The sequence below is a fragment of the Ostrea edulis genome, chromosome 4 (assembly GCF_947568905.1).
Source record: "Ostrea edulis chromosome 4, xbOstEdul1.1, whole genome shotgun sequence".
In the NCBI taxonomy this organism is placed as follows: Eukaryota; Metazoa; Mollusca; class Bivalvia; order Ostreida; family Ostreidae; genus Ostrea; species Ostrea edulis.
In genome coordinates this window covers 22,829,455-22,850,823 of record NC_079167.1, presented here as the reverse complement: position 1 = coordinate 22,850,823, position 21,369 = coordinate 22,829,455, and the positions used below count along the sequence as shown (strand labels likewise).

The 21,369-nt window shown below is 36.9% G+C and overlaps 1 protein-coding gene across 1 annotated transcript in view; it reads left to right on the top strand.

Annotated features, from left to right (window-relative positions):
- Positions 1-18,263, top strand: part of LOC125670052 (DNA-directed RNA polymerase III subunit RPC1-like) — a 38,560-nt gene extending 20,297 nt beyond the window's left edge. Inside the window, exons 18-37 of the mRNA XM_048904974.2 lie at positions 552-636; positions 842-929; positions 3,622-3,733; positions 4,468-4,581; positions 4,777-4,934; positions 5,391-5,546; positions 5,797-5,924; positions 6,619-6,707; positions 8,787-8,879; positions 9,661-9,756; positions 11,007-11,158; positions 11,274-11,360; positions 11,766-11,831; positions 12,712-12,828; positions 13,333-13,441; positions 14,624-14,796; positions 15,153-15,221; positions 15,586-15,649; positions 15,743-15,813; positions 18,113-18,263. Of these exons, the coding sequence (XP_048760931.1) occupies positions 552-636; positions 842-929; positions 3,622-3,733; positions 4,468-4,581; positions 4,777-4,934; positions 5,391-5,546; positions 5,797-5,924; positions 6,619-6,707; positions 8,787-8,879; positions 9,661-9,756; positions 11,007-11,158; positions 11,274-11,360; positions 11,766-11,831; positions 12,712-12,828; positions 13,333-13,441; positions 14,624-14,796; positions 15,153-15,221; positions 15,586-15,649; positions 15,743-15,813; positions 18,113-18,199 (2,114 nt within the window). The 3' untranslated portion in view covers positions 18,200-18,263. The remainder of the gene's footprint in view (positions 1-551; positions 637-841; positions 930-3,621; positions 3,734-4,467; positions 4,582-4,776; positions 4,935-5,390; positions 5,547-5,796; positions 5,925-6,618; positions 6,708-8,786; positions 8,880-9,660; positions 9,757-11,006; positions 11,159-11,273; positions 11,361-11,765; positions 11,832-12,711; positions 12,829-13,332; positions 13,442-14,623; positions 14,797-15,152; positions 15,222-15,585; positions 15,650-15,742; positions 15,814-18,112) is intronic.
- Positions 18,264-21,369: the final 3,106 nt, after the last annotated feature.

Below are 21,369 nucleotides of genomic sequence, written 5' to 3'. Positions count from 1 at the left end.
ATCTTAGTAAGTTCTCTATCATTCTTCAGACTCTGTCCCGCCCATCTTAGTAAGTTCTCTATCATTCTTCAGACTCTGTCCTGCCCATCTTAGTAAGTTCCCTATCATTCTTCAGACTCTGTCCCGCCCATCTTAGTAAGTTCTCTATCATTCTTCAGACTCTGTCCCGCCTATCTTAGTAAGTTCCCTATCATTCTTCAGACTCTGTCCCGCCCATCTTAGTAAGTTCCCTATCATTCTTCAGACTCTGTCCCGCCCATCTCATTAAGTTGTCTATCATTCTTCAGACTCTATCCTGCCTATCTTAGTAAGTTCTCTATCAGTCTTCAGACTGTCCCGCCTATCTTATTAAGTTCTCTATCAGTCTTTGTCCAGTAACTGTTAAATGGAAGTCTCCTTACAATGGAGCCATCGTATGATATTTTCCATGACAAGGTTAACAGTGGATATCATCAGAGAAGACCTGAAAAACTAGCATTCATAATGTATGTATTAAGATGTGCAAAATACTGTTTCATTGGATTTTGAACACTGTACCATTCTTTCTGTAGGTCACCGAGGCTTTTCCATTGGAATAGGGGACGTAACTCCTGGTGCTGGTCTAATTAAGGCTAAAAATAATCTTCTGGAGGATGGGTAAAACGATAATCATTGGCATAAACAACAACAATAAACAACAACAATAAATGTGACAGAGATCATGAAAACAAGACAAAATATGCTGATTCTATTATGACTGTGTAAATATGAAATTCAGTGATTTTGTAATAATTCTGTTTGATTATGAATCATTAGTCATAGTGATTTTAGAATGATTTTGATTGGTACTCTGTTGTTACAGATACAGCAAATGTGATGGTTACATTAGAGACCTGGACGAGGGCAAACTTCAGACCCAGCCGGGCTGTAGTGAGGAGGAAACCTTAGAGGTATTTATTAACTGACAGGGGTTTTAATTAACTGACAGGGGTTTTAATTAACTGATAGTGGTTTTAATGATGATGAATGTTAGCATTAACTGACAGGGGTATAAATGATGATGAACTTTAGCATTAACTGATAGAGGTTTTAATAATGATGAACTTTAGCATTAACTGACAGGGGTTTTAATGATGATGAACTTTAGCATTAACTGACAGGGGTTTTAATGATGGTGAACTTTAGCATTAACTGACAGGGGTTTTAATGATGATGAACTTTAGCATTAACTGACAGGGGTTTTAATGATGATGAACTTTAGCATTAACTGACAGGGGTTTTAATGATGATGAACTTTAGCATTAACTGATGAACTTTAGCATTAACTGACAGGGGTTTTAATGATGGTGAACTTTAGCATTAACTGACAGGGGTTTTAATGACGATGAACTTTAGCATTAACTGACAGGGTTTTAATGACGATGAACTTTAGCATTAACTGACAGGGGTTTTAATAATGATGAACTTTAGCATTAACTGACAGGGGTTTTAATAATGATGAACTTTAGCATTAACTGACAGGGATTTTAATAATGATGAACTTTAGCATTAACTGACAGGGTTTTAATGACGATGAACTTTAGTAGAAGTACACATATGTAAGGTTATACTAACATGCATGTGTAATCACTATTTTAATTTTTTTTTTAAATAATCCATTAAATTTTCAAAGAAATAGCTTTAGATTAATAGAAAATAGAGTACTGAGAAGATTAGAAAATAGAGTACTGAGAAATTAGAAAATAGAGTACTGAGAAAATAGAATACTGAGAAGATTAGAAAATAGAGTACTGAGAAGATTAGAAAATAGAGTACTGAGAAAATTAGAAAATAGAGTACTGAGAAGATTAGAAAATAGAGTACTGAGAAGATTAGAAAATAATGTGCTGAGAAGGTTAGAAAATAGAGTACTGAGAAGGTTAGAAAATAGTGTGCTGAGAAGATTAGAAAATAGTGTGCTGAGAAGGTTAGAAAATAGAGTACTGAGAAGATTAGAAAATAGAGTACTGAGAAGGTTAGAAAATAGAGTACTGAGAAATTAGAAAATAGTGTACTGAAGATTAGAAAATAGAGTACTGAGAAGATTAGAAAATAGTGTGCTGAGAAGGTTAGAAAATAGAGTATTGAGAAGATTAGAAAATAGAGTACTGAGAAGATTAGAAAATAGTGTGCTGAGAAGATTAGAAAATAGAGTACTGAGAAGATTAGAAAATAGAGTACTGAGAAGATTAGAAAATAATGTGCTGAGAAGGTTAGAAAATAGAGTACTGAGAAGGTTAGAAAATAGTGTACTGAGAAGATTAGAAAATAGTGTGCTGAGAAGGTTAGAAAATAGAGTACTGAGAAGATTAGAAAATAGAGTACTGAGAAGGTTAGAAAATAGAGTACTGAGAAGATTAGAAAATAGTGTACTGAAGATTAGAAAATAGAGTACTGAGAAGATTAGAAAATAGTGTGCTGAGAAGGTTAGAAAATAGAGTATTGAGAAGATTAGAAAATAGAGTACTGAGAAGATTAGAAAATAGTGTGCTGAGAAGATTAGAAAATAGAGTACTGAGAAGATTAGAAAATAGAGTACTGAGAAGGTTAGAAAATAGAGTACTGAGAAGATTAGTAAATAGAGTACTGAGAAGTCTCGTGTTCATCTCTTCAGAATGTTTAGAAGTAAAAGTAGGCTGTGTACACAATTTATATAACGAGAAAGAAATCTTACTTTTATACAGATCCTGACTCAGTAACCAATTCTTCTCTGTAACCTTTTAATATTTATGTTTTTCTTCAAATGTTCAATATATCTACGTACAGTCAAACTTGTCATAGCAGTTACCATTATTCAGCGGTCATCTGCATCATGTGATCAGTTTATTTCCATCCAATGAAAAATCCTATATGATGTGACACTATATCATGATCACCTGTGCAATGAGGTCAGTAGTCATCAAATGTCAATGGAACCCGACATTTTATCCTGCCTTTAGCAGCCATTTTGATAAATCACATGACCTGTGTCGGAGTTACAGAGTGCACATTATTCATAGTACAAAAGTATATGAAGGAAATTTTTTACCTTTGATGTGGGGATTGGAGGGAGGGGGTGCATTAAATAAATAAAAATAGATGTTTTTTCGGTATATGCATACATACAAATATACATACCTACAAATATACATACCTAAATACATGTACCAAGGATAACCCGTGAAAGCTCAAAAGCTTATTTCCAATGGAATCCTTTGATGCATGGATGTTGGTGCTAGGGGGTCATTATGTGGGAGGTGTCCGATCGGGCGACCACCATACCCTCTCACATACAACCATTGCCGATCATGGGGATTGAACTCGGGTCACAGCTGTGAGAAGCGAGAGCCCTACCTCTGTGCTACTCTGACACCCTATATACATGATACTTTTGAGTAGTATAGCTAATATATGTTGATTAGTTAAATTCTGAATGTGTATTTTATATCATTTTCATTTTTGATTACGTGATATTTCAATATATGACTTGATATATTGCCACTTCTTAAAACCCTGAAATCTATTTTGTATATCTTTTTATAGGCTATGATTTTGTATATTTTTTATAGGCTATGATTTTGTATATTTTTTTATAGGCAATGATTTTGTATATCTTTTTTATAGGCTATGATTCTAAAGGAGCTCTCTGTTATCAGAGACCATGCAGGAAAAGCCTGTCTTAGAGAATTACACAAGAGTAACAGTCCGTTAAACATGGCCATCTGTGGATCCAAAGGTACTGTCCAGAAATTAGAATATTTACCAGTGTTTTAGAAGAATTATTAAATCTTTATGAGCCGAAACCTCTCTATCGTGTTTACCTGTGATATTCAACCCTAATTTTCATTTACAATTTTCTTCTTTTCAAGTTAATTTCATCATATTTACATTTTCAATGTTTTTGCTTTGATATCTTACTGATAGCCATTCCTTCATGAATGTAAACAATGTGCATATAAATTTTATAAAATATAGTACGTCTGTTTTAATGGCTTGGAATTTTAACAGAAATGAATTCAAAGAAGAATTTAAATTTTAAAAAGAAATGTTTCAAAATACAGGAGCGTTTGAACTGCAATGCCTTACGCCAGCATACTTCATGAACTGCTAACATGCTTCATGAAAAGCATGCTAGTGTAAAGCATTGCAATTCATACCTTTATATATTTTCAAATATGAAATTTATTTATTAAGTGTAATAAAGCCTCTTCCAATCTTGCTCAAAATTTCACTCCTGGAGTGTGATTGAATAAGCAGGTTTGAGTGTACTTGTGTTTTGGGATACACATAATGGACCCTGAACTAAATTGATTTTGTCTCGGCTATTTTTTTTCTAATATAAGATCAATGTTTTGAGTGATTTGACAAGAAATATTGACTTTTACTATCAGAATAATTGAATGTCATGTAGATGTAGTTGAGGAGACTGATTTCGCTCATTATGGACTCACCCTACATTATTTTCTACAGGTTCCTTTATCAACATCTCCCAGATGATTTCCTGTGTGGGGCAGCAGGCTATCAGCGGCAAGAGAACACCTAACGGGTTTGAGGACCGGGCTCTGCCTCACTTTGAGAAATTCTGTAATTTATTAAAATTCTGGTTGCTTTCCACATACAAATGTATTATGTAAATATTCAAATAACAGTAGAATAACAAAGCAGTTAATTTTATGGGTGATTAAAAATGACTAAGCTTCTTTAGGAATTATGGAAAGTCATTGAAATAGGAAAAGAAATGAAATAATGATAATTGAAAACAAAACCCACGTTTTTCAGCAAAGGACCCAGCTGCTCGTGGATTTGTGGAGAACAGTTTCTATAGTGGACTGACCCCTACGGAGTTTTTCTTCCACACAATGGCTGGTAGAGAGGGCTTGGTGGACACTGCTGTCAAAACAGCAGAAACCGGATACATGCAGCGACGTCTGGTCAAGGTAGGCTCTCCCACTGGTCAACTCAAAAACCACACAGAAACTGGATAAATGCAGCGACATCTGGTCAAGGTAAGCTTTCCCACTGGTCAACTCACATACCACGCCGAAACAGAATGCATGCAGTGACATCTGGTTAAAGTAAGCTCTCCCATTGGTCAACTCACAGGCCACACAGAAATGGGATACATGCAGTGACATCTGGTCACGGTAAGTTTCCCCATAGGTCAACTCAAACCACTAACAGTATGTGAAATTGTGGTTAAATGACAATACTGATGCATCATAAAGCTTGAATGGAAAGATTTGACCCCAGGATTTTCTAGGTTTTTCCCCCTACATTTTCAGTTGGTTTTAGGTATCTTTACATAGTAAATTAAATGACAAAATGATAGAAAAAACAAATACTATGAATGTGGAGTTGTCTACTTCAGTTTTAGGCTTGGTTTCTTGTTTTAGTCTTTGGAAGACCTTTGCTCTCACTATGACCAGACTGTCAGGAGCTCCACAAATGACATAGTGCAGTTTGTTTATGGTGGAGACAGTCTAGACCCCGCCTCCATGGAGGGAAAGGACCAACCAATCGACTTCAAGAAAATTTATGACCATGTCAAGGTTAAACATTCACTGATCTTTGAATGACACTCATGTATGATTCAAAAAGAGCAACTACCCTTTATTTTAAGCATTGTTTGAGCTTATACTGAGTTTATGAATGAATAGTGAATGCTTGTACGTGTATGTGCAGTGCATATATTAAAGATATTTACAGTTTGGCACATCATGACTGGAATTTATCAGAATTTGCATTCCTTGGTGAATTTCTTGAACAGCATCCATTGTATACTATCCTATATGAATTTAGGCAAACACCAGAAGCAGTTGTCGAGGCGAACCCTCCTTATCTGGTGAGGATCTCAAAGAACTGGTGAATTCCATGTTACAAGAGGACTTGTTCAAGAGCTGCAGTGAGGATTTCAAAGAGGATTTAATGTTAGTAAAATCTGTGTACAGATAGAATATACATGTATTATAAGCCTCCCTCCCCCTTCTTCATTTCATTGATATTTTTGTAAGAGCACTCCTTTCATCCCTAGCTACAATGTGTTTACATAACAATTTTTCTATCAGTTTTAAATGTATCATCTTTCAGAGTGTTTTATTTCTCGCTTTCAACTTAAAAAACCTATATATATGTATTTATAAACAAGTTATATTCAAATTTAGAAATGATTATGATTAGTACATATGTACTAGTCGGTTGTTTGTATTTCAGGGGCTGTAACAGCAATAAAAACATGGAATGATTTCTAGTTCCTCAGCTTTGCCAATTAAAAGCATAGAATGATTTAATATGCATAATTGGCTTTAATAGCCAATTAAAGGATGGAATGATTTTCATGTAATCAGCTTTGCCAATTAAAAGCATGGAATGATTTCTAGTTAATCAGCTTTGCCAATTAAAAGCATGGAATGAGTTTTGTGTAATCGGCTTTGTGAATTATACAAACTCTTCCATTCTTTCATCGTTTAATGCCCGCGTAATACAAACAACATACAGTAGATATTGATTCTTTAAATGACAATGTACGGAGATGGTATAATATCTCGGTGGTTTTATATTCTTAACATTTCCATCAGAATAGAAGTTTCTGTATATTAAATGAAATTTTACATTACTTTCCAGAAAGTTTATTGAAATGATCAGTTCCGAGATTGACTCAACAAGAGAAAGGTTCAGAATAGTGAATGCCCAACCAGACAAATTATCTCCAGGTACACATTTCTATACAGATTTTCCTGTAAGCTCTCTTGAATCATCATACACTTGTGTCTGTTGTTAATACTATCTATCTTTACTTCTCTGATTTCAATTGAGCCCAAAACAAAATATCTTTGAATACAAGGTTCATTTCTTTTGCCAATGAAGGGATATGGTCATGCAAGTTGTGGTAATAAAAGATTTTATTATATACCCATCAATGTATCATTCTTTGATACTGTGGATTTCATAGCGTGTGATCCGGTTTTCCGGATCACCACACTGTGGTTTTCTGATTCCGTATCAGTATCCTCTGAAACTGATGCCGTCACAATGATGTCACAATGCATCAACGCAATGTTTTTTGCTTAAAATATTGGCCGCGTCACAAACAAAACTGCATACACAAAACATAATTTCACTATATGTCTGTATTTTTGATAATTTGGATTACATTTAGTAATCATATAAATGTAGATTTAAAATGCATAGGGGGCATATAATAAATTTATCATTACTACAGTAACTTGATCCGAAGAGTTGGATCACGTCTCGTTGACAGGCGCGGATCATCAGATCAAACTCGAAGCATCTCGTGTGATCTGATGATCCGTGCCTGTAAACTCGACATGATCCGACTCTTCGGATCAAGTTACTGTAGTAATAATATATGTATCCGATGTTCCTTTGGTTGGTATAGGTCACACATCTTCAGTCCCCTTTAGCTGTCTCAGAAAAGCAGTGAGCTTTTCTGATCACATTTTGTCCGTCATCCGTCTGTCTGTAAACTTTTCACATTTTCATCTTCTTCCCCATAACCGCTGGACCAATTATAATCAAACTTGATACAAAGCATCTTTGGGTGAAGGGGATTCAAATTTGTTCAAATGAAGGACCATGCCCCATTCTAAGGGGAGATAATCACTAAAATAGGATGAGGTCATTTAAAATCTTCTCAAGAACAACTAGGCCAGAAAAGTTGAAAAAATTTACATGAAAGTTTCCTGACATAGTGCAGATTCGAGTTTGTGCAATTCATGGTCCCCAGAGGTAGGGTGGGGCCACAATAGGAGATCAAAGTTTTACATTTGCTGATATATAGGAAAAATCTTTAAAAAAATCTTTTGAACTACTTATGTTAGGGCTTTCATATTTTGTATATACATTCTTTATGTTGAGACCTTTCAAGTGATGCAATGGTGACCTTGACCTGGAAGTTTGACTTACTTTTGATAAAAATGTGACCTTTAAAATATGTATATATTTAAGGTAGATCTTTCATATCTTGTATATACATATATTTCTTATGGCAAGACCTTTCATTTCATACATGATATTTGACCATGTGACCTAGAACTTTGAGTGTGACCTAGCTACTGTAAAGAAATTATAACTTATTAAGTATATATTCGGAACTATTTAAAGTAAGGGTTTCATATTTTGTATATAAGTTCTTTATGACAAGAGCATGTGACACAATGGTGTTGGATCTTTTGACCTTTGAGTTCGACCTACTTTTAAAAAAACCCTGATCAATTCAATATTTCCTGAACTATCTAAGGTAGGGCTTTGATATTTTGTTTATAAATTCTTTATACTTTTGTGTTTGACCTTGTGACTTTGACCCACTTTTGACAAAAATCTGACCTATTCAATATTTTCTGAACTATTTAAGATAGAGTTTTGGTTTTTTTGTATAAAGGTTTTTTATGGCAAGGACTATAATATCATACCATGAACTATGACCTTGTGACCTTGGTTTTATCCAAAACAACAAGATCGTGTTAGTCAAATTGGTTGAGGCAACTCTTTTTTTTATGTGAATTCATTTTCAGTTATGATGTGATCCTTTGGGGCTAGGTTGGGGCCACAATATGGGGTCAAAATGTTTCATGGGAATAAAGATTGATATAAAAAAAATCTTTAAAATCACAACAGCTGAATAGCGAAGGGTCAAGGTGATTCAGGTGAGCGATGTGGCCCATGGGCCTCTGGTCTTTCTTTTATAAAATGGTTTTGTATGAAATATAAAGGGAATGTTTTGCTGAATACTCCTCGTCAGTATATGGGTATTCTCTGTTTATACATTTCAGTTCTGTTTGAGCTGAACCGAGTCACACCGTCCCAAGTGAAGAAATTTCTCAATGTTTGCAGGGATAAGTTCATGAAAGCACTGATAGAACCAGGTAACATGTTTTGTTTTAGCATGTAAAATTCTGACAGTTGGTAGACTCGAGATGACTGTACTTGTAAAGGATATAGCATGTTTAATTGTGTAAAAGGTACACAAATGTAAATTAACAAAGAGGTATATCTTTAGGTGAGTTGCTAATGACATTAAACATGGCTTATGGTCATTGATGTCTTTCTTGCAATATTTCATTGTAAGTACTGTATAAACTTTGCCATTTAAACTCAACGTGTGTGATGGGTATATAGGATTCACCTGTCTGTCTGTCCATCTGTCACACTATATGTTTCCAGAATATAACTTTTTAATAGAGAGACACCGAACGCTCATACTTAACACAAAGGTTGCTTATCACTAGATGGTTTGTCATGACCTTGACATTAGACAAGGTCAAGGGTATTAAAAAGTTTGTAGTTTTTGGACCAGGCAGAAAGGTTGCACATGGCCAGGTGGTGTATCCAAGATCATTTGATCAAGGTTAAGGTTGCTGATATAATAACTTTGTAATGAAGAAACAATAGAAGATGAAACTTGACACAAGGTTGCTCATCGCCAGATGGTGTGTCATGACTTTGAACAAGGTCATATAGTCAAGGTCACTTACAATTATTGTCTGGTCCATGACCAAGCTATGCAAATGTTTAGAGGTTTGTATGAATGTGGCATTCAGACCTGACTCATTGAGTTTGTTCTCGTACAAATAAACATGTTTGTTCTTGTCTTGTAGTTACAACGTTAGTGGATTTTTTTTTATGTTTTCTTTATCTATCATGTAGGGACAGCAGTAGGTGCAGTCTGTGCACAGAGTATCGGAGAACCAGGGACTCAGATGACACTTAAAACTTTCCATTTTGCTGGTGTGGCTTCCATGAGTATCCTTTGGTTTATTTTACCTAGTGTTTGGTAAAGATCTAGAAAGGTGTCTGCCACTTTGATCTCCATCTCATCATAAACTGTGGAGAATGAGATCTAAGTTGAGCTCGTTTTGGTTCAGAACCGGATATCTTGTCTCAGTTATATGTCCTTAGAACTGGATATCTCAACTCGGATCTATATCCTCAGAACCAGATATCTTGTCTCAGTTGTATGTCCTTAGAACCAGTCTTATCTCAGATCTATATTCTCAGAACCGGATATCTTGTCTCAGTTGTATGTCCTTAGAACCAGTCTTATCTCAGATCTATATCCTCAGAACCAGATATCTTGTCTCAGTTGTATGTCCTTAGAACCAGTCTTATCTCAGTTCTATATTCTCAGAACCGGATATCTTGTCTCATTTATATGTCCTTAGATCCAGATATCTCAACTCAGATCTATATCTTCAGAACCGGATATCTTGTCTCAGTTGTATTTCCTTAGAACCAGTCTTATCTCAGATCTATATTCTCAGAACCGGATATCTTGTCTCAGTTGTATGTCCTTAGAACCAGTCTTATCTCAGTTCTATATTCTCAGAACCGGATATCTTGTCTCATTTATATGTCCTTAGATCCAGATATCTCAACTCAGATGTATATCCTCAGAACCGGATATCTTGTCTCAGTTGTATGTCCTTAGAACCAGTCTTATATCTGATCTATATTCTCAGAACCGGATATCTTGTCTCAGTTATATGTCCTTAGAACCGGATATCTTGTCTCAGTTGTATGTCCTTAGAACCAGTCTTATCTCAGTTCTATATTCTCAGAACTGGATATCTTGTCTCAGTTATATGTCCTTAGAACCAGTCTTATCTCAGATCTATATCCTCAGAACCAGAACATCTCGATAGTCAAAGTAAAGATACTGTACACTGGGAATTGTTCACTGGCGTAATTTTTGCTGCTATTTTTTTTCCAGCTACTAGGATTTGGTCCCATTTTGAATTTGTCTAAAACCATTTATTGCTATTTTTGGGTAATGAATAAATTTGACATTCAGCAAGTTTTGAATTTGCCCAGTCATGATGAGGAAGAAATAGGCATAAATAATAAAGGGGCAAACATTTCCCAGTATGCAATGTACAGTTGTTAGTCCCCAGTAGAAAAGATGGAGGTGAGCTGTCTGCGTGTTATCGTGCTCGAGATTTCAGTTATACAGTACAGGTCGATATTTAATGTCAGATTCCTTAATACAATGCTAGACATTACACAGGGAGTGCCACGAATTAAGGAGATCATAAACGCCTCGAAGAACATCAGCACCCCCATAATAACGGCAAACCTGATGGTCGCCGATGACCCCGAATTCGCTAGAGTGGTCAAAGGAAGGATAGAGAAGACCACACTAGGGGAGGTAATGTGTTTCAAACATTGAAGTGTATTTGTATGCAGTAATTAAACGATACATGTATGAGAGACTTGGGTTACTAACGGGTGAATCCTAACAATACAACTGTACAAAATTACAGGTGTCGGAATACATAGAGGAGGTTTTCCTGCCAGACGACTGCTTCATTCTTGTGAAACTAGATTTGGATAGAATTAAACTGCTCAAGGTATGAAACATCAAAAGAATTCGACTGTTCTAGGTATCAAAAATCATCATAAAGAATTTATAGGCTGTTCTAAGTATAAAGAATTAGACTTCTCAAGGCATGAAACATCATCAAGAGAATTAGACTGTTCTAGGCATGAAACATCATCATAAGAATTAGACTGTTCTAGGTATGAAACATCATCATAAGAATTAGACTGTTCTAGGTATGAAATATCATCATAAAGAATTACCATTGTTTTCCCGGTACAGACAAATTTATGATCCTCTATGAATTGGAAATACCAGAACGAATCATGAAATTATCACATAACAGATATATACATTGAAAATTTATTACAGAAAAGAAGTACGTGTATTTATGCAGTAATTTTAGTTCTGTGACTATTTTGTTTGCTTTTTCCAGCTGGAGGTGAATGTTGAGAGCATGAAAATATCCATATGTGCCAGCAAACTGAGAGTCAAACCCCAGGTAAACAAGAATCAGGCCCCAGGTAAACAAGAATCAGGCCCCAGGTAAACAAGAGTCAGGTCCCAGGTAAACAAGAGTCAAACCGCAGGTAAACAAGAGTCAAACCCCAGGTAAACAAGAGTCAAACCCCAGGTAAACAAGAGTCAGGCCACAGGTAAACAAGAGTCAGGCCCCAGGTAAACAAAAATTAAACCCCAGGTAAACAAGAGTCAAACTGCAGGTAAACAAGAGTCAGGCCCCAGGTAAACAAAAATTAAACCCCAGGTAAACAAGAGTCAAACCGCAGGTAAACAAGAGTCAGGCTCCAGGTAAACAAAAATTAAACCCCAGGTAAACAAGAGTCAAACTGCAGGTAAACAAGAGTCAGGCCCCAGGTAAACAAAAATTAAACCCCAGGTAAACAAGAGTCAAACCGCAGGTAAACAAGAGTCAGGCTCCAGGTAAACAAGAGTCAGGCCCCAGGTAAACAAGAGTCAGGCCCCAGGTAAACAAAAGTTAGGCCCCAGGTAAACAAAAATTAAACCCCAGGTAAACAAGAGTCAAACCGCAGGTAAACAAGAGTCATGCCCCAGGTAAACAAGAGTCAGGCCCCAGGTAAACAAGAATCAAACCCCAGGTAAACAAGAATCAGGCCCCAGGTAAACAAAAGTTAGGCCCCAGGTAAACAAAAATTAAACCCCAGGTAAACAAGAGTCAGGCCCCAGGTAAACAAGAATCAAACCCAGGTAAACGAGAGTCAAACTTGGGGGAGGGGTTGTCTATAATGGGGGGTTTATTGATTTACATGGGAAAATGCAACAGCTCAATGTGACCCATTGTTTTTGGTAGTGAAAGGTAAATAGATACATGTAGTTGCAGTAAATATTTTTCTGCTCACTAGGATGTACAAATCCACAGCCCTGCTGTCCTGAGTGTGAGGCCCAGAGAGACCGCCAAAAGTTCACTGTATTACGTCCTACAAGTGCTGAAGAAAGAGCTGCCCTCCGTCATGATCAAGGTACTTCATTACAAAGGTCACCACCAGATACACACACCACCATTCTAGACTAGTCACGTGATGAGAGACCTTCAAAAATGTATACACGTATAGGCATGAAGGTCACCTCCAGATACACAGTACACAATTCTAGACTAGTCATATGATGAGAGACCTTCAAAAATGTATAGGCATGAAGGTCACCTCCAGATACACAGTACACAATTCTAGACTAGTCATATGATGAGAGACCTTCAAAAATGTATAGGCATGAAGGTCACCTCCAGATACACAGTACACAATTCTAGACTAGTCATATGATGAGAGACCTTCAAAAATGTATAGGCATGAAGGTCACCTCCAGATACACAGTACACAATTCTAGACTAGTCACGTGATGATGTATACAGGAATGACATGTTGCCAGTATATACACTGTATATGGATGTTGTTCCTTGCCATGCAGTGAATTAAACACTTGTAGAAAATGATGACTTTGTTAATGTGTATATCTTGTAACCACAGGGAATTCAGAATGTGACACGCGCAGTCATCCATGTCGATGAGAAGAAGGGCGACACCTACAAGCTCTTGGTGGAGGGAGACAACCTACTCGCTGTCATGTCAACTCCAGGTTTGTTTGATTTTTATACGCCCATCGTCAGATGGAACATGTTATTGCGCTGTACGTGTGTCAATCCGAGGTCATGTTTTCTTGACTTTTTAGCTCACCTGAGCTGAAAGCACAAGTCAGTTATTCTGATCACCGGTTGTCCATCTGTAAACTTTTCACATTTTCATATTCAGAACTACTGGGCCAATTTCAGTCAAACTTGATACACATCATCCATGGGTGAAGGGGATACAAGTTTGTTCAATTGAAGGGCCATACCCCCCTTCAAAGGGGAGATAATCACAAAAATGCAAAAAATGGGGTGAGGTTATTAAAAATCTCAAGAACCACTGGGCCAGATAAGTTGAAACTTGCATAAAAGCTTCCTGATATAAATCAGATTCATGTTTGCTAAAATCATAGCCCCCCCCCCCCCCCCCCCCCCCCCCCCCCCCCTGGGGGGTAGGGTTGGGCCACAATAGGGATCAAAGTTTTATATGCAAATATATTGGGAAAATGTTTAGATATGGATCAGGGTGACTCATGTCAGCAATATGACCCATGGGCCTCTTGTTTCTGTAATGGATGCATGAACAGTGTTTAAATTTGGTCTCAATTTCTCCCTCAAGAATCCTAAGAGTGAGTTTGCATTTCAGCTGGATTGGAGCACCATGACTTTCTTTAGCGCTAAAAGTAGGTCAAACAGTTTTCCAGACTTTTTTTTCATTACGGATACAGATATTGCCCTGAAATTTAGTCGCAAGCTTCCTCTTGGAGGAATACAAGTTCAGATTGCATTTTAACTGGATTGGTGCACCATGACCTGGGTAAAAGTTTTCCAGATTTTTCCGTTATGGATACAGGTATTGCCCTGAAATGTAGTCTCAGAAAAATATAGATTCAGTTTAAATTTTGGCTTTATTGATGCACTGTGACCTGTTTTAGGGCTAAAAGTAGGTAAAATAGTTTCCTGGATTATATCTCATTAAGGATACAGATATTTCACTGAAATTTTGTCATCACATGTACATGTCCTGTGGTGAATGTGAGATGTGGCCGCAGTGATTGTAAATGCGACTGTACATTGGTGAATTTTACAGTAATGAATTCGACTTTGTTTCATAACCCAACAATCTTCTGTCACAATATTTTTGGTTATAAATATTGATTTGGTGAAAAATTATATCTGTAATTATGTTTCAGGAATCAAGGGGACACATGCCTTCTCTAACAACACATTTGCCATGGAGAGAACATTAGGAATTGAAGCAGCACGTACAACAATTATGAATGAAGTTAATTACACGATGTCTAGTCACGGCATGAGTATCGACATACGTCACGTGATGTTGCTGGCAGACCTGATGACGTTCAAGGTCAAATTCAAGATTATTTCAAAATAGCAGAATACAAAATGAATTTGAACTCAGATAGAATGGGTACCATTGATGCCAAATCAGCATTTGGTTGTGTAACCCAAGAGATCCACATGTAGATTTCAAATGTAGAATTGAAATGAAAACATCATCTTGATTACCGGTAACTAAAATACACACAAGTATTGTAATAAAAGCTACATGTATATTACTGAACAAAATACAAGATTGAGAAGAAAGCTGGGCTTTTAATCTTCGAAAATTTGGATCCTTGAATGTTTGAAGTATTTATTTTATAGCAGAGTCTATTCTTAGAGTTGCCATGTTGAAAATAGACATTTTCTATTTCTGTACAGGGTGAAGTTCTGGGAATCACACGCTTTGGGCTGGCTAAAATGAAGGAAAGTGTTCTCATGCTGGCATCTGTAAGTAATCTTCTAAATTGTGTTCTATAACTACTCCCAGGGGATCTGGGGTTTTTTTGGGGGGGGGTGTTGGTGTTCTACAACTATACAACTACTCCCAGGGGATCTTAGTTTTTGTTTTCTTTTTTTCCCCCTAAAACTACTATTAGGGGATCAAGGTGTATGGGTGGGGGATTTTTTTGTTCATAATGTTGAATGGTGGATCCATGACTTTTGGTGAGGGGTAGATTTGTCAGATTTTGAAATACCCACGGATGAAGATAAATAGCTTGAGAAAATGTTAGTATATGGTTAAAATTTGGAAGTATGATATTTGAATTTTGTTTATAATTTATTGGCACTCATGTAAATAACATTTTTTCAGTTTGAGAAAACAGCTGATCACTTGTTTGAAGCTGCATATCATGGACAGAGGGACGCTATAAACGGTCAGGCATTACGTGAATAATGTCAATGTTTTGAAATATTTTGATTTCTATTGTCGTAAATAAACATCTTTATTCACATTTATTTCTTCGTAGGAGTCAGCGAGTGCATTATCATGGGAATTCCTATGCAGATTGGAACAGGGCTTTTCAAACTTCTCCACAAATATCCTTTTTGTGTATATTTTACTTGAAACTTTTAAGCATAGAGACACTAAGTTACCACTTATGTGACATGAAAAAAATGTCTATTGTCTTTATAAAAATTTAATATTCGTCATCATTTTATAATCACACAAATAGAATTGTTAGCCATCTTACTCATCGGAATGAATGCTGATTTGCAGAGAGAGGAGTTTAAAGGTCAGTGTGCGCCACAAGCTAAGGTTTAAATTTAAAAAACCTTACTATTATAGAGTACTCTTCCCTAATAAATTCGAACCCAAGCAATATAATTTCCTGTGGTATTGTCTCTGTTTCGGTGCGCGAGTTTCTAATGGTGTGATAGGTTAGTATTTTTGAGTTATCTTGTGGGCGAGTTGTTTTTACTGGTTACAATTTGAAATAATGATTTCAATTTATCTAGAAGTTAATATCAGAGATTAAGAATAATCAATAGAGAAAATACACACTTTTACTGTATATTTGGACAAACAGAAACCATGTTACAAAGTTTCTTAAGTATGATTTTATATGTAAATAGGTAGGAATTTTGAATGGTTAGTTTGGATCATGCCTACATTGCACGAAAACAATTCTGACACGAGAGGCGAACTTTGTGTTCGATAGAATGTAAGATTGCAGAGTGTAAAGAATACAGGATAAAGAAACAAGGAGGAAAGAATTGTCAGTGAAAATAAACATCACCAGGAATTTGTTATAAAATCCTGAGAGTTCGCTTTAAAGTTCAGTGCCTTATAAGCTCACCTGTAGGTTTACTGATCAAAATTTGTCCGTTGTCTGTCTGCATAAACTTTTCACATTTTGATCTTCTGCAGAACAACTGGGCCAATTTCAACTGAACTTGGCACAAAGCATCCTTGGGTGAAGGGGATTCAAGTTTGTTCTGTTCATAGTGGAGATTCAAGGTTGTAAAAATCATGGCCTCCAGGGGTGGGTTGGAGTCACAATAGGGGATCAAAGTTATACATGCGAATATATAATGAAAATCTTCAAGTACCAATGGAGTTTACCGGAAAGCTTCCTGATATATTGTAGATTTAAATTTGCTCAGATCATGGCCCCTGGGGTAGGTGGGAATACAAAAGTGGATTAAAGTTTTACATGCTAATATTTAGGAAAATTTTCTCCAGAACCACATGGCCAATTTCAATCAAACTTGGAACAAATCATCCTTGGGTGAAGGGGATTCAAGTTTCTTCAAATGAAAGACCACGATCCCTTCAAAGGGTGGATAATCACAAAAATGCAAAATTACGATGGAGCCATTTAAAAATCTTCTCAAAAACCACTGGGCCAGAAGAGCTGAAATTTACATGAAAGCTTCCTGTCATAATGGAGACTCAAGTTTCTTAAAATCGTGACCTCTGGAGGTAGGATGGGGCCACAATAAGGGATCAAATTTTACATGTGAATATATCTTCCTCTAAAGAGCCGCAAGGCCATATGAGAAAAGATTCAAGTTGAAGCTTTCCAATTTAGAGTAGATTCAAATTTGTTCAGATCATCACCCCCGAGGGTAGGGTGGGGCCACAGTTTAACATGCTGATATATAGGAGAATCTTCTCAAGAACTACTGGGCCAATTTTAATCAAATGTGAACAAATCATCTATTAGGAGAAGGGAATTTAATTTTTTTCAAAGGGGAGATAATCACAAAAATAGGGTGGGTCATTTAAAAATCTTCTCAAGAACCACTGGGCCAGAAGAGCTAAATTTTAACTGAAACGGTGTAAAACCCCAATCAATCAATCAATCCTAACAAAGTGGAGATTCAAGTTTGTAAAAATTGTGACCCCTGTTGTTTAGGAAGGGGCCACAATAGGGGATCAAAGTTTTTACAAAGGTATAGGGAACCAAACTTGGCACAAAGCATCCTTAGATGAAATTTGTTAATATGTAAAGCCATATCCGTCTACACGGGTATATGATAATTGATGAATTTGTAGTCAAGTTTAATAATGCAGTTGGATAATGAATTTTTAGTCGTTACCTTTGAAAAGTTTTTGCTGAACCAAGCTGCTTGTATAATGAGTTTTGCTCAAGCTTGTTTATTGCTAGGAACTGCTAGTTAGGTGAGCGATGTGACTGATGGGCCTTTTGTTTTAGTCATGTTTTCTCCATACTGTATATGGTACAATGTATTATTGCTTTGCAAAGATTTAACAACAGGGAAAAAAGTTTATAACATGTACATGTAAATAAATTGGGGTTTACCTTGTTATTTTCACAAAACAGTTTTGAAAATCTGTAAGTAGACCAAGGTTTTCCTTAATCCAATCGACAGCTGAGAAGATTGACAGAACACCAGCACACAGGGAGCTGGTATTTGACGTACCAGAGTTCCACCTCCCAGGAATGGACGTGTCCTAGCAGCTACAGACATAGTACCACTGTGTTTATTTGTTATTGTTAATAAAAGCTTACAGAAAATTAACAGCTGTTATAGATACTGGGCACGAGGTCAAATACTGGTCCTGTAGTTATACCCCCCGCAACAAGTTGTGGGGGGTATACTGGAATCGGGTTGTCCGTCCGTCCATCTGTAGACGCAATGGTTTCCGGGCTCTAAAGCATTATCCTTTCCACCTACCATTACCATATCATATATATGGACTATCCATGGGATGAAGATGTTCCCTATCGATTTTGGGGTCCAAAGGTCAAGCGCACTGGACATTGAAGTAGCAATATGGTTTCCGGGCTCTAAAGCGTTATCCTTTCCATTACTATCCAGCTTACATGAGCCATAGAATGACACATCTCTTTTTAACAAAATCAGACAGACAGACAAATGGACTGATGATTCCATTATACCCTCTCCTAAACTAATGCAGTAGTCTCTGTGAAAAAACAGATCATTACAAAATGTAAAAGAGAATGGCAAAGTCAATGAAGTTGAAAAAAAACACCCGTAAAATGAAAATATCCTTAATTTCCTTGAATGTTGATGAATCTCAATGAAAATGACAGGAGCACAACTTCATTATATACATGATATATACAAAGTTTGAATCAAATCTGTTCATTGCTTTTTAAAATATACTACTCAAAATTTGATAAGGATTATAGATATTTTTCTGTTTAAAAATTTAATAACTGCATAACTGGCAATATTGTGTCCAAGTGAAATCAAAAACGTCTTCAACAAACTTGCACGTGCATTTCATGCCATGGGAAATGCGTTTCTCATCACAGTTTATGCTTTTGCTACCATTGCACGATTTTCACTCAGGCATCGGTGTCTGATTCTTTCTAAAATTTCAAACTCACTTGAGTGTTTACACTAGGTTTATCAACACAATGCCCCCTCAACGTGTAAGGCATCGCCTGACGACAGAACAACTGGGCAGATGTATTGGAATGCTTGACGCTGGCTATTCACAACGTGACGTTGCAAATGCACTAAACGTCAGCCAGAGCGTTGTAAACAGGGCCTGGAACCGACAACAAACTTTTGGTACAGCAGCACACCGACATAGGGGTGGTCTTCAGAGGTCGAGAACCCAATGCCAAGACCATTTTGTGGCTCTTCAGGCATGACGCCATCCCTTCTGGACACCAACCAACCTCCTGAACGCCTCGGGGGTGAATGTGTCCACTCACACGATACGGAATCGGCTTCACAATGCAGGTCTCAACTCGAGAAGGGCATGTGTTCGAGTCCCTCCAACTGTTTGACACCGGCGGGAGCGATTGGACTGGGCTGAAGATCATGTCACTTGGACACAGAACTATTGGGTTCAAGTTTCGTTCACCGATGAGTCCAGGTATTGTTTGGACTTTACAGACAAGAGGCACTGAGTGTGGTGATGACAACATGAATGTTTCCATGATGCCAACATCAGTGAACATGACCGTTATGATGGTGGTTCCATCATGGTCTGGGATGGAAGAACAGATCTTCATGTCCTGGAGAGAGGAACAATGACGGGGGTGCGGTACCGGGATAAAATCCTCGATGTTAACGTCAGACCCTACGCTGGTGCTGTTGGCCCCGAGTTCATCCTGATGGATGATAACGCCCATCCTCATCGCGCCAGGGTGGTGGAGCAGTACCTTCAGCAGGAGACAATTGTCTGTATGGACTGGCCAGTGCGCTCGCCGGACTTGAACCCGATTGAGCATGTATGGAACATGCTGCAGGTTGCCCTTTCACGCCGTAGAGCACAACCCACGACTTTGGCAGAGCTCGGAAACGCCCTCGTGGAAGAGTGGAACAACCTTCCCATTGGAAACATCCGGGTGCTTATTGACAGCATGGCTCGACGTTGTCAAGCCGTCATTGATGCAAGGGGAGGCCATACCCGTTATTGACACTTCATCGACTAAGTGTAATGATGGACTATCCCCAAAAACTGTGTAATTCTTTCTCTGGTTTGCTGTTAACTTTTTGTAATGAAATGCCGTTTGGTGTTGTTATCAGATTTCAAGCATTCCGTATTGATAAAAGTTCATGCCGTTCATGAATTTTCATTCATAACCTGAGTAAACGCGTTTCTGAGTCAAATTTATGTCTTTTGTTATGTTAGTGGTAAATTACACACATATAACCTAGTGATTCTTATCAAATTTTGAGTAGTATATATACTCTGGAAACTTACAACACCATCTCAAAATGAAAAAAAAAATCCATTACTTTCTTTAATATTAAAATACCTTGATCAAAATAGCAGATGCACTTCATTATTCATACTCTGGAAACTTACAACACCATCTCAAAATGAAAAAAAAAATCCATTACTTTCTTTAATATTAAAATACCTTGATCAAAATAGCAGATGCACTTCATTATTCATACGAGATATACATAAAATTTTAATGAAATCTCTTCATTTGTGTTAAGATATACTGTACTCTGGACAAATGATGTCTACAGACAAATGGATGGACAAAGTGATTTCAGTATAACCCAAACACACACCCCACCCACCCACCCCAAACTTTTGCAGGGATACAATCATCTTTCACAAAATTGTTTAAAATAGTTTTGTTTCATATGAAAAGTTACTCTGTTCTCTTCCTTAGTGAACAAATGTTTTTATTTTATGAAGCACTATAAAAACCACTCTTCTCCAAATTTGACAGTCATTGTTTTTGGTCTGTCTTTAGTCTCTCTGCAACTTTTACCTTTACATACTTGGTGAAGTGTGTGGTCAAGGCTGTGGACTACAAAAGGTCAAGACATGCATTGAATTCAAGTCCCACTTAAAAGTGGGATTGTGTTTCACTTCTTGGTGTTTGAGTGGATTATAGTTATACCAGTTTTGTCATACCACTGCAGTTGTTGATCAGAAAGGAGAAAAGATTACTTTCAATTCTAATGATAAAGTATGTTACTCAATGAAATATTTATTTGAACTTTAGGAAATTTACTGTCGGTGTGAACTCTAGGAATCTTGATGACTTCAGGATGACATCTGTTGGTTAAAGGACTATATGACAAGAGCTCCACTAAAATCAACATTCATCCTTCAAAACTGAGCACATTTTGTGCACAAATTCTGATTCTCAATACACATGTAATAGTTATTCTTATAGAA